Here is a 13,554-nt window from a genome sequence, read left to right on the forward strand (position 1 = left end):
GTAATACCCACCCCAAAGAAGTACTGTAAGGCTAAAGCAGAGTGCAGAAAATAAGTTAGTTATTTGTTGGATTGCAGAGCTTCGATGCACAGATTGAGTCTACTGCTGTTACTTTCTATCCATATGTGGATTGTTTGTTTCCCTTAAAAGCTAGTAATGATTTTTTTTTTTCCCTCACTTTGTTAATGATGCCTGCGACTGGGCTGGTTATCAATTTTACCTTTGGGCATGAATGGATTCCAATAATATTATTTCCCCATCTTCTGTCCTAATGTTTTCAGCCTGTCTGCATTTAAATAGCTAAACAATGAAATTTAATTGTCCTCTCAAGCACGTGATATTCTCTCGCTTATTTTACTGGACACAGACTAGATCATCCCATGATGAAGTGCTCTTGAACAGGGCTATCTGTGCTAAACTAGGTTATGCTGTTTTGGATCAGGGTTGAGCCTGTAATATTTATGCTTCGTTTCCTCTCTTCGTTTTTTGCTTTAACCCCCTCCCCCCCAAGCCTCTATCACTTCATGGCTGGTCCAATGACTCCTAGGAGCAGGGCTGGGGAAGCAGCCATAAGCTTCCACAGCATCCAGCCTCTCACACAGGGGCACTGTTTAACGTGAATCATTACTATGAGGCTGAGGCTCTTCTGTCCAGATTTAATCATTGGCTCCTAAACAGAAGCATAAAGGTTTTTAAAGCATGTACTGCAGCCTTCAGACACGTTATTAATGAATGTTATCCCTCTTGTCTCCTTTTCATGGAGAATGTGAATAGCTTTTATGTAACATTCATAAAGCAGCTGCTGGAAGAACTAAGGCTTCATAATCCTGATCGTTACAGAATCATAGTATATTTATGCATAACACATCCTAAAAACTTCACCTTTTAACAGCTGTACTTGTAAGTTTAGTTTTTAATGGTATTTTGGAAAATTATGTAGTTGAAACAGGCTTCATAGTTTTATTTTTTCTTAGCCTACTGTAACCGGTGAGGCTTGTCATGCTTGGCTTTATCCCAAAGGATAAAGGGAATTCCCCCTCCCCATCCAAGATAATCCTCTGTAGGTTTTCTCTGTTGGTTTTTTTCCCTCTTCTCCCCCCCTCCCCGCATCCTTTTTTCCTTTCATATCTCAATCCTGTTTGACAGAGTGAAAAAATGCTTCTTTGCAAAATACTGCTATCAATCTTGTATTTGAAAATGTACTATCTGAAATAATAAAGTTAAAAATGGTTTATTTGTTTATACTGGGGGGAGAGACCCACCATTGGGGTTTTGTGTCCATCCCTTCTTCCTACTTTCCCACTGAGGAAACAAAAAGGAATCATCTACATCTGCTTTGAGTCAGTCATTTCTGTCTTCTGGTTTTCCAAGAATAGCCAAATGCTGCCATTGGTTCTCTGTCAGGGAGAAAAACACTGTGGAGACAGTGGCATTAACGCAGCCTCCTGAAAACACCAGCCCAAATGCATGCTCATCATGAGTCATGACTGAGTGCTTGGGTTATTTCATTCCTGCAATTCCTCCGCAGTGGAGAACCAGAAGGTGCTGTTCTCCTGAGTTGTATCTGCTGGAGTGGGACAGTAACTTGGTTTTAGGACAGAATTTATGTAGGATCCATCTGCCACCACAGCGACAGTATCATAGCGTGCCCTCAAAGCTACTTGTTCCCAAATATGACTGGAGAGTCAGGTAATTTAATGAGGGATCCTCAGCATTACCTACCCCTTCATAGGGTTTGAAGGAAGCGCCCTCCCCTTTCCCCTGCTTGACAGCACTCTCGAAACTTCCTGATCTGTCCCTTTCTATCCAACTTCGGGGATGTGCTTGTCTAAGGGGAAAGCTTGAAAAGCCGAGACTTGGTGAGAATTAGCGACCTTCTGTAAAAATAGGTGACTGCAGAAGCAGAGTTGAATCTGTGAGACTCATGGCGCACCCACGGCCCGCCGTGTTGTGCTTTCCTTTCTTGTAAATCCAAGCGATTCTGGCTTTGTATTTGTTGAAAGCAACAACAAAACAAACCCCGTGGCGGGGACGGGCACGCGAGGGTTTTGGTAAAGTCACGTATCGACAGTAAACGGCAGGACTCCAAAACCGGCGAGGTTGTGATCTTGCTTTGATTTTAAAGCATTGAAGCGCAGGGTAGGACGACATCCTCCTGCCCTGCCACGAGAAGAGGACGCCGCGCCTCGCCAGGAGCAAGGCCCTGAGAGAGGGGAAGGAAAAGCCCTCGGCGAGGGTTGTGTCTCCCTCCATTTTCTAGGAGCACCCTGACATGTCACGCGCCCCGAGAGCCACCCCGGCCAGGCCGCAGGCGTGAGCCCCCTTCCTGTGACCGGGGGACACGTTATCCCCCCGGCACTCCGGCGGTCCCCGGCCTCCCGCCGCCTCCTAGGCGGGGGTTTGGGCCCGGAGCGGGATTAGGGCCGGTGGCGGTGGCGGTGGCGGTGGCTGGGCCTCTCCCGCCCAGGGCCGCCCTCCTCCGCGCCGCCAGGGGGCGCTGGCGGCGACGCTGCCCTCCTCGGCGGAGGCGGGGGGGGGCGGCGGGGAGCCCGCGCGCAGGCGCAGTAGCGGGCGCCCCGCCCCCGCGGCGGCGTCCCTCCCCGGCGACAGAGCGCGGGGCGGGCGTCCCCTGCCGCAAGGGCTGCCGGTCTATCGGCGGCGCGGGGGCGGGCGGCCGGCCCGGGGCCCGGACATAAGATGGCGGCGGCGTTGCTGGGGAGGCGGCGGCGGCGGTTGCGGCCGTGCGGGCTGTCGCGGAGCGCGGGCGGCGCGCGGCTCTGCCCGGGCTCGCAGGGCGGATAGACCGGGGCCGGCTCGGCGGAGCGGGGCCGCCATGGGCTCCCAGGTGCTGCAGATCCTGCGCCAGGGCGTGTGGGCGGCGCTGAGCGGCGGCTGGTACCAGGACCCGCACCAGGGCGCTGGGGTCAACGCGCTGCACCTCTACCTGTGGCTCTTCTTGCTCGGCTTCCCCTTCACCCTCTACATGGTGAGCGCAGGCCGCCGCCGCGCCCGGGGGCGGGGAGGAGGAGGAGGAGGAGGAGGTGGTGGTGGTGTTTGGGGGGGAGCGGTGTCGGCCTGGGCCTCGGCGCGGGCGGGTGGGCCTTGCGGGGGGCCGCTCGCCTCAGCGGCGGCCGGGGAGGCCCGGGGCGGGGGGGGGGGGGCGGGAAGAACGGCGGGGCCGTCGCACGCGCGCCCCCTGCCCGCGGCGCTGCCGCTGCCGGGCTGCCCCGGGGCCGGCCGGCCGGCCCGCCCGCCCACCGCTTAGCCCTGTCGGCGCCCGCCGCTGCGAAGGGGTGGCCCGCGGCGGGCCCGGCAGCCGCGATGGAGGCGGGCGGCGGGGCACGCCTGAGGCTGCGGCGTTTCGGAAGCACGGAGCTGTTACCGGGAAGATGGGGGTGGGTGCTAGCGGGGCGCATCGGGCGCGGCAGGGCTTCGGTGGCTGGCGCTTCGCCTTCGTTTTTCTGTTTGCCTTCCTTCGGAACTGGGCATAACTCTACTAGCTTCTGCTGCAGGTCTGCTGGTAGTGCAGGGAAAGGCACAGCTGCTGTAGAAGCTGTCAGATCTAGCCAGTATTTCTGGCTGGCAGCTCTATTGCTTTTTCTTCTGACTTTGGAGGCTGGGGGAGGGATGTGCTTCAGGTACCATAACCCAGAAGTTTATTTGGCCGTGGTGTGGTGAACTGTGTGCTGGCTGGCAGTGTATCTGGACTCTGTTACTGACAAGAAGTTACTCTTGCTTTTTTGCTTGTGTCCAGACGGTAGTGTACTTGGTTTGGGAGAATTCCTGTTGAATATATCTTTGTATCTGACACTTCGATCAAAGCTGCTAAAATACTAACCTTTGAACCTAGAAACTTTCTTGACATTTGGATTTGGAAACAAGTCTAGGAGAGGTGCGATCAGCTATGAGGGAAAGGGGCAGTTTCCTGTTGGCTAGTACTTTTCTTTCTGTGTAACTTCTGAAATACTAATATTTCACTTCAGATTTCTTGGTAGAAAAGCATGATCGTACTAGGTGTGTTGTGACCAGTTTTGAGCACATGAGGTAGAATGTGATTTGCAAGTCTGCCAGGTCCAGATGCTGTGACAACTTAAAGTAGAAACTGCATTGTGAAAAAAATGTGAGTTAACGAATGAAACCTTGGAGGAAAAGCTCTACAAGTGCAGTTGCAGATTGAGAGCTCTGGGATCAGGCGTTTGCTTTGTTAAAAAGCAATTTGTAAGATTGCAGCATGAGACACTTCATACTAAGAAACAGCTACTGTGGAAGAGGAGGTTACAGCCCTGTATGGTTAGTTTTTAATTCGTATTACTGTGTCTTGGAAAAGGTAGCTCCAAGGCTTTTTGTTTTTGAAAACTTTAGACTGCTGGCAAGGAAACCACAGACTGAGACAAACTGCTTTTAAAACTGAAGTTAATGTGACAACAGCTAGATGAAACTTTCAGCTAAGGAGATCTTCTCTATAAAATCTGTGAATCTGCATCTATTTGGAGTTCCACTGAGTATAGGAAGAAGAGAGTCTTTTTGGTCTCAAATATAGCTTTTTGTTTTTAGAAGTACTGCTCTTCTGCTTTGACAGAATAGTCTATTTAATTAGTACTGCCTTGCTGAGAAAGCTCACCACACCTTTATGAACAGCTATATCCTGCATGTGCAGGGGACTTTTGAAGAGGGGCTGATCTATGTTGTACATAGGTCTTTTGACAACTGATCAATCGGGACCAGCATTTGAGTGTTCTGCTGCTTTAAGAGCAGCAGATAAGATTCAGTTACCCATACTATGGGGTAAACTTCAGTGTTGCTTAAACTTTTTTCTTTTCCTGTGGAAAGAGAGAAGACGGGCAAAAGCAAGCTGCTTCGGGTTTTGTTGAGGTCAGAGAAATTCTCTTGCTTCATAGCTCTGGATGTGTTAAAGATGCAACAACAAGTGCCAACTTCCCTGAGAATAAGTAGGGAGATTAGTCACAAGTTAAAGCAGATTGAATCATATTTGGCTGTTTTCCCTCTTTCCACCCTCTGCAGTTTAAGTGTTGTCTAGACATAAACTAAACAGGCAGAACCATGATGGTCATCTTAGTTCTTTAGCATCTCTTAAGCTTTTTTCAGAATAAAAAGCAGTAAATGTTGCATTGCTGTAGGACATACATAAATAAGCAGAACTTGCTTAAAAAGTCTTAGGTAATCGTAATCTGAATTGTGAGCATGGCTCACTGGCGTGTAGGAGGGAGTTTCTAAGCTAGCTTTAAATGACTTGTTGCTGGCAGACAACCCTGTGTGTTTAAAAAAACAAGATATATAGGCTTAGAATGCTGGCAGGTTTTATATTACCTAAAACTTCCTTGGAGAAGGAATTTGAAGATCATAGCGTTGCTTTGATGTATCGGGGCAGCAATGACTATAGTTATTCCTAAGTTGTTTTGTAGCAACAAAGGCGAAAGTATCCCCTAAGAACTTGGCTTGTAGCTGGCTCTCAAGGCTGAATGCATTTTATAGGAAGCTAATAACTTTTTTCAAATGTTATTTAACCCTCAACAGGAGTGGAACGCTTAATAGCGTTTGAATATGGTAATTTAGATGCACTTATTGCTTAAAGACTTGGTTTATTGCACCGAATGTTGTTAATGTTTTGTCTGTGTGTTCTTTCTATTGATCCTGTATTTTCAGAATGGAATATGGTAATGGTTGTGGTTTGCAAGTAATAACATAAATCTATGTGTTTCTTTGCACGTGTATGCCAGTGCTGTTAGGGTTGATGGGTTTAACACATGGTGCAAACCAACTTAAGGGATTAGCAGTAGCATTCAGCTAGCCTGTCTTCCTTGGTCCCTCACTTGCCTTCTCAGCTTAAGCACATGAAAGTGAGGTCTGTACCCTGTGTGAAGGAGAGACAGATGGATAAATAAATGTATCTCTACTACAGATCTGGAAACTTTTCTTTTTCTCATGTGTATACACTTAACCTGTCCTTGTTGGAAGTGTGGCAAAAAGAAAAGTGTAGATAAGGAAGCAATTGGGCTGTAGAGGAAGAGAAATGTCTGCTTGAGTGAAGCTGCTTGAGTCTGTACTCTTGGATCTGTGGCTTGGCAGCATGCATATAAAAATACTGCTTTCTAGACTAGTTACTACCCTGTTTGGATATTTGTATTCAGTAACAGACTCAGCTGTGCTTGTTGATCTGCATATCTGTTGTAAGAGCTGATCCCTGTTTTTAATCCAAAATTCAAGTTGGGAGAAGAAAATATGCTACAATATGGGGAAACTGTACAACTAGGTTGTAAAATACAGTGGCAGAGTTGGAAAAAATACCCTAAATGCAGAGGCCAATGTTATGCATCAGTGTTGCAAGGGGGAGGGGAAGAGTGGAGACTGCCAAAGCACTTCCCCTAGTCGGAATGCTGTTTCAGCCCCACCACGTGCGCAGGAGGGGGTGATGCCTTGGCTCTGGCACTCAGGAAACTTTGCCAGTGACTGAAGAGGAGCCAGGACTGTACCTTGCTTGGGGTGATGGGCTCATATGTACCTACAGAACTTGTCTGTCAAAGTCAAGCTCATTTAGACAACAGTTCACTTAATAGGCACTTGATTTCCTGACTTCTGTACATAGTTGTAGAAGTAGGTCATATAAATGTAGCTCCATGTGAAAGTCTTTTTCCAGTGAAGTTTCTGAAATAAGTGTTGTTTCCTGAACTAAGAGTTTAAGTACTTGAAGTTGGATGTATGATGAGAATCCCTGGTATCCCATGTGGCTCTAAGTCACATCTAGTTTCTTGGCTACTCCAGTATCATTTATACACCTTGAGGTTTCAGTCAAAAACTAGATAGCTTGTAACAGAACATGCTTCCAGATAACAGCAGTTCTTAAGGGCTCTGGCTGTTCATAAACAAAAATGGTGACAAAAGTACATCTGCTGTTTCTTGACCTTTCCTCGTCTCTGGTATGAATGTTTCTATAAAATACTGGCCTCGAAATGCTTGAACTTGAAAGCATTTTACAAGCCAACTGTTACTGTTTAATGAGCTTTTTGACTGATATCATGTTTATGTAAGGACTTGCAATCTGATTTGGGTTGGGAGACTTTGCTATGAATGTTCTCAACAGGTAACACCTACACACCTTTTTTTTTGAAAATAATCTGGAAACTTCATTGCGTCTGTAGTGTCTAACTAGTGAGATGTGATTAGGTAAGATCCATATAGTCTTTGTTTCTTCATGAGTATGTAGCACAGCCTGTGATCAATGAAACTCCCTCTGGTTCCTGGCAGTTATGTATTTGAAATGATGAATCAAGATACAGTGACCTTTGTAGTTCAAATGGGAATATTTTTGTCCTGTAGCTAGTGGTCTGAGGTTTCTTTTCTGTTCTAGGTTGACCACTGGAATTGAGGAGTGCTTAAAGCTTTTCACAAAAGGTGTGCTGTGATACAGCTAAGCCGACCTGACAGCCAGCAGCTTCCAGAAGGGACAGTCCCACTCCTCAACTGTGCATTCCTGCATCTTACCTTTTGTCCACATGTACAGTATGGATTTCATAAGTTGTCTTGAAAGGTTTAAATTTGGAAAGTAGCTCCTGAGGGACAGGTGGTAGAAAATCAGTCTTTCCTCTTGCCCTCCATCTTTGAGACTACTAGTTAACTTCCTTTTAAGATATAGGGAAATACTTCCAGCTAGGAGTTTATCTAATGATTGGGTTTGTTCAGCCATTAGATGACTGAAGTTTTCAACAGAATGTAATTAAAGCAGGCAGTTTTTGCATGGTCATGTCTAGCTCTTTCTTCTCTCCTACAAGAGGTTCTGTTGTGACTACTACTGTTCAGTGTATGTTTTCTTTTGGTGCTAATGGAAGTGACTAGAGATGTGCAGTGAAATGCGATGTTCTCTGAAATGCTGTTGCAGCTACAGACTTGTAGCCAGCTGCTGTCTGCTAACAAGCTCTAACCTGAGGTTTTTGGTCTGTTGTGCCCAATAAAAATGTTTTGGTACCTGTGAAAAGAACTGAAATGAGATCTAGCTGCAAATTTTAGGACTTAGATTTGTATTCCAGTCTTGAAGATGGTATTGTACAAGATGTTCAGTTACACTGGTGAGAGACCTGTCTCTCCTCAAATGTGATAAAATGTCAAGCGCAGTTTAAAATACTCATCTCACTTTAACTTGCCGTGGCTTGTGGAGAGAAGACCCCCAAATGGAAGTTGAATGCTTCTAAGTTTGGCAAACAAAAATAGAGAAGGCACCAGTGGTTTGGGTTAGGTTGCAGTAACTTCCTCTTGATGCTGGCATGCAGATGAGTTGCTGGTACTGTGGGTAGCACTGCTGTACCACAGCATGAGGCTTAATATAAAGTATGATCAGACAGCAGAGCATGCCAGACATGCTAAAATTTCTTCTATTCACAGAGTATATGCCCTATTCAGAGAGGAGTAACTACTAATGAATGCGAAGACTGAAAAGTAGTGAGTTAATTTATTTTTAGCTTTCTGCAATCCTGTGGAAACAGGATGTGAGGAAAAAGCACCCTTTTAATTCTTTATTGGGTTTGCTGCAAGTTACATGAGGTGTTTTACTTTTTTTCCCCACTTGTTCTCAAAGCTTTCATTTGCAGAACAGGATGTGCAGATTTTGCATTCCACAAGATAAACTGGATACACTGTGTGACCTCACTGCTGACAGTGTGGAGGGGAGAAATTGAAGAGTGCTTGGGACAAAAAGTTATGGGCAAGTCTTTTATAGAGTAACTCTAGCTTTTGTCATCTAGTGTTAAACTGACTTCTGGTAATGGCTTCTGAACACTAGGTACTTGCAAAGGAGAGGATAGTTGAAGTTCTGTTTGACTAGGTAGCAGACTGCTTAGCAGGTACAGGAAGCTCCGACGTTTTGCCAAAGTTAACGGGCTTGCCCTTGCCTGCAGGGAGCTAGCTGCCTCTGAAGTTCTTGGAAGTGGAAGCACCGCATCTCTTGAGGAAACCCTTGTAGCATTGCTTTAGGGATTGTATGGAAGCCATTAGCATCATTGTGGCTCCTGCTTGTTCACTGATGCTGTTTATGAATAACTTTATTTCCTCTTTCTCCTTCTGAGGTGGTGCTTGGTAAGTGAATCTCACTATCCATTAGGGTCTTGTACAGCTCAGCATGCAAAATCTGAGTTAGCATACCTCAGCTTAGTTTGCCTGTCCTACTTCAAATGTTATATTAGGTGTTGACTTGTTTTGGAGGAAAAGGTAGGTTAAACTTGATCCCTTTAATAAAAGAATCCTAACAAGTAACCTGCCTTCTCATTGATTTCAGGCTCAACATTTCTAAAGCCAAATAAGTATAAATAATTATATTGGTTATTTTTTTTTGCTTACTGCCAGAAAATGAGCAGCCAGATTAAGAATTGGTTTTATTCTGGAGTCAACAGTCAATACAGTCTCTAGAAACACTTATTCTTTTATCCCCTTTATTGGTACAATATTTTGTATTTGGAGATCTTTGAACAGTGTTTTTTGCTAAACTCATGGTTTAAATAGTGTGACAAGCACTGCCAGTTCTTCTAGGACTATAAGCTCTTGAATATTTAGAAATACTAATGTTGTAATCAGATCTCTCTTAAATGACTAAAACTAGCTTTATGTGCAGAATAGAGAGGGCTCTGTCTGTTCTTATTCTCCAGTCATGTTCCCTTTCTGATGCTTCAGGATGTACGTGGGGCTTTGATCACCATAAAGACTCTTCTCTTGCAGGGGCCCATATAGGGAGGGAGACTAGGTGTATGAAACAAGCTGGAATTCTCCTTAGGCTAGGAGGTCTAAAGACAATTCATTTGTTCTTCTAATCTACTAAATTAACTTTCATGCTGGGTAACAAATGCTAATTCTGATTGTTGTATGTCTCTGTGTATATGTATGGCTGTTAGAGTTTTATATCAAACTACAACATCAGTGGGGCAAAGGATAGTGATGCAGCAAAATATTTGAGAACACAGGCTCCTGTTGCTTTTGTAAGCGAAGTGGTCTACTTGTGGATGAAGATTAAGAGTTATTGTCTCATTTTGTTTAGTGACTGCCTAGGGAAATGGCAAAATTATAAATATGAATAAAAGGAGAATTAGAAGGGTGAAAGCCTTTAAGTGAAATCTGAAGTTTAACTAGTACTCTGAACACTTCTTTCAAATAGTTATTAGGCTGCACTTAATACCTGTTGCTGAAGTGATTGATCTATAAAAGCCTTATGGGCTTCACCAAAAGTTGCATGAGAACTCTTAAATCTGAGTGGAATTTCAAAAGCTGAATTCAGGACTGAGTTTTTTCATGTGGCTTCTGGCCACCTTTGACACAGCTGAAAAACTCTTCAGAACATCTGTCTTAGCTGCCTTTCCATGGGCATGTAGTGGTCTAGCACAAATAATCTTTGCAGCATGTGCTCTTGTAGGTTATTGTGGACTACTGCTCGTTTGTGTGAGCCACAAATGTAAACAGCCTTTTTTTTTGTATGCAGGTAGGGAAAAGTTTGGCTTTGGTGATTGATCAGTATCAGATTGAGTTTGGTGATTGTCACGCAAGAGTAGCTGTTGGAAGCTGATGAGTGAAGTCAAAACATCTATGTTGGGTAGTTGAATGGGTTTTCTCCCCTCTACCATGCTGTCAAACTTGCATCAGTTTTTCCAAAATGGACTTGGTGCTGTGTACTAGCCCTGAAATGATGTCATACCCTGTGCTTGGTTTACTTTTCAAGTTGCTTAAAATCTTCCCATCTTTTTTTTTTTGTTCGTAACAACTAATCAAAAATATTGGGTGTGACACAAAAAAGTCATGCTAGCTCTAGGTTTCCTGGTCTAGGTCTTACATTCCAATAGCCTGGAAAAAAAGAACAAAAGTTGAATTTGATTCTCGGGCTCCAGTGATGGGTCTACTTAGCACGCTGCTGTGGTGCTTTGGTATCTTGTAGTCCAACTGTTCCTTTTTTCTATGTTGCTAGACTTCTAACAATCTCCACACAAGGTTTGACTGTAGGGGGTGTGTGTTTAAACCTTCATTTTCACTATGATCAATATTTTTTGTATGGAAAAACTGTTAAACTCTAGCTTTATTCTTGTGGACATTTGACCTTGTGTTCATTAACTCTTTCTTATTCTCTTTTGAAAGGCTCTTCCTTCTACCATGATGATAGTAGCTGTCTACTGCCCGGTGATAGCAGCTCTCTTTATCGTTTTGAAGATGGTAAATTACCGTTTGCACAGGGCACTGGATGAGGGAGAAATTGTGGAGAGGAATGCCAGTGAGCGTATGGACAGAGGTGCAAAACCAGAACAAAGCAATGTTTCAGCCAAGAGGAAAGACAGCAATGGGCCCAGGTAAGGTGTCTGCTGATGTCTATATACTGCTTCAAATGATAAACAGTCCTGTCTTCAGCAGATGTGTAACTGGAATGGTGGTTGAAATAAACACTGAGGAATATAGACGCAGACCTCCTTAGTTCTGAAAGACTGTTTAAGTCTGGGCTTTAAAAGCAGACTTATGCACGTATTGGGTTTGAAGTGATGGATTCATGTTAATTTCCTGGTTCCTTCCCCAAAGGAGTTCCAGAACTGTATTGAAAATGCTGGAAGCACTGAAACAATACCATGGAAAATGTGTGCTGATTAGGTCACTAAATACTTAATGAACACAACCAGTACAAGTAATCTTATTTCAGCAGTAGACTTAGTTTTAAAAATCTAGCTGTCAAAGATCACATACTACATGCTAAGTCTTTTATCACTAAAAGGAATGTCTGGTAGGGTTGCAGTTTGCTTAGTTTTGCAAAAGCAGGAGTCAGATACAATGCTTGACTCCAGTCATAGTCTGTCTTCTTGAGAACACTGTCCTGTGAATTTGGAAATTCTGGAATTTCTCAGCTCAGTAATGAAGATGATGAGTCTCAAGTACTGTCAGTAGGAGGTGATTCCTTTCCAGAGATAATCTTTGCTGTCACCAGCATTAAAAAAAACCCAGAGGTTTTCTTCCTCTGACCAGACTGTTTGGAGAAAGAAGAGAAAAGATGACTCATCAACAAGGCCAGCCTAACCAGTCTGATCAGACTGTGGATGTGTTACAAGCTCTATTATCAAAGCCTCTGCTTGGCTCCAGATAATTGAGGCCATCTTAAGAGTTAGACTGCATGAAATAAATCAGCCTTGAATTGTTAGCTTTTAAAGAAGACCTTTATCTTGTCTGAGTTTCTGGTACTAGTAGCTATGAATAGTTTTCAAATTGAGGCAATTCGTATGCTATCCTGACTCTTAGAAGGTTGTGTGTGTCTTACAAAAAAACCAACAACAAACCAAACAACCCCCCCACCCCCCCCGCCCCTTACATGGAGACATGTGCCATAAGGAAATGTAGTTGAAAGAAGCCTCTTGAGTTGGTTTATCAGCATGCTTAAAGGAAGGAAATGTTAAAGTGATACTCCTTAAAATGCTCAGCCTAGAAGTAAAAACTTCACTGTACATGTGGGGTAGCTTCTCATGAGATGGGTCTTAAGTTCTTCTGTATCTGCTCTCAGCTCAGGTATTGTTAGCAAAAACAGTGTATTAGATTCCTTTGAAGTTGATATACAGTAACTTGTATCAATCTTTTATAACCTGACCCTTTTTCCATGTTGTTTTTGGTAACTGAACCTGCTGATTTTAATTGTGACTCTATTTAGATCACCATATACTTTACTAAAACTGTATTGAGCTGTTTTGGGGAGAATGCTTGCTGAAATGTATATTAATACTTATTCTGCTTAATAAAATTCATGAAAGTAAACTAGTGGTCTGTTCTGTTTCAATGCAGCCTCGCTAATGCATGTTTTAGCTGTGATCCTTAGATGTTTTCATTTGTGTGGTGTTTTTTTGTTTCAGTTTGGTTTTTTCAAGTCATGTAGCTTTTGCTTCCAAAACAGTAGTCAAGACTTGGCAAGGGACTTCTTTCTGCTAGTATTGTGAATTACTTCTGGATGTTTCAGAAGTTCTGCTTTGTCTAAGGAGCAGTTGACATGGGACAAGTTACTACATTATAAGCATTTGTGAGCTGAGAAGTAGAGGTTAGTTTGATGCTGTGTGTCCTGCTTGCCAACTAAAGTTTCATTAACTTTTATATGATCCTTGTTCCCACTTTCAGGTCTCTTAACTAGAACTGGGAACAAGGTCAATGCAGAAATTACGGAGTTACTTTTTGGTAAGTGGGATGTACAGTATATACTAATCTTTGCCTGGAAGCTTACAAGAACTCTGGGATAACATTCAAACCAGTAGAGGGGATGTAGAGTGAGTGTTTCATACTGAGCTGTCACCTTCTGAATAAGTTAAATTGGAACACTAATAAAAAACTGTGTTGGAAGAAAGTGTGTATGTAGGGTTTTCTTTTTTTATTTTTGAACTCTGCTACCCTAGCTGAAGGTGGATATAGGGGAGACCTAAGTAGACGTACTACCTTAAATATTTGCCTAAGTAGAATATTGGTTTTGATAGCTTAGGCTACAGCATGTGAAATCAAATAAATATATATATAGTATAGTGTGCAAAGCTGTCCTAGACTCTTCGCCCTGCCACA

At 43.9% G+C, this 13,554-nt stretch overlaps 1 protein-coding gene across 8 annotated transcripts in view; it reads left to right on the forward strand.

Annotated features, from left to right (window-relative positions):
* The first annotated feature begins 2,662 nt into the window (after positions 1-2,662).
* Positions 2,663-13,554, forward strand: part of PCNX1 (pecanex 1) — a 92,873-nt gene continuing 81,981 nt past the window's right edge. For 7 of the 8 annotated variants that reach the window (XM_049825107.1, XM_049825109.1, XM_049825110.1 and 4 more), the window contains exons 1-2: positions 2,663-2,986; positions 11,122-11,330. In XM_049825107.1, the coding sequence (XP_049681064.1) occupies positions 2,834-2,986; positions 11,122-11,330 (362 nt within the window). In that variant the 5' untranslated portion in view covers positions 2,663-2,833. Of the gene's footprint in view, positions 2,987-11,121; positions 11,331-13,122; positions 13,180-13,554 lie in introns of those variants that run through there. The other variant, XM_049825115.1, reaches the window with a different exon arrangement.

This window comes from Accipiter gentilis, chromosome 22 (assembly GCF_929443795.1).
Source record: "Accipiter gentilis chromosome 22, bAccGen1.1, whole genome shotgun sequence".
Lineage (NCBI taxonomy): Eukaryota > Metazoa > Chordata > Aves > Accipitriformes > Accipitridae > Astur > Astur gentilis.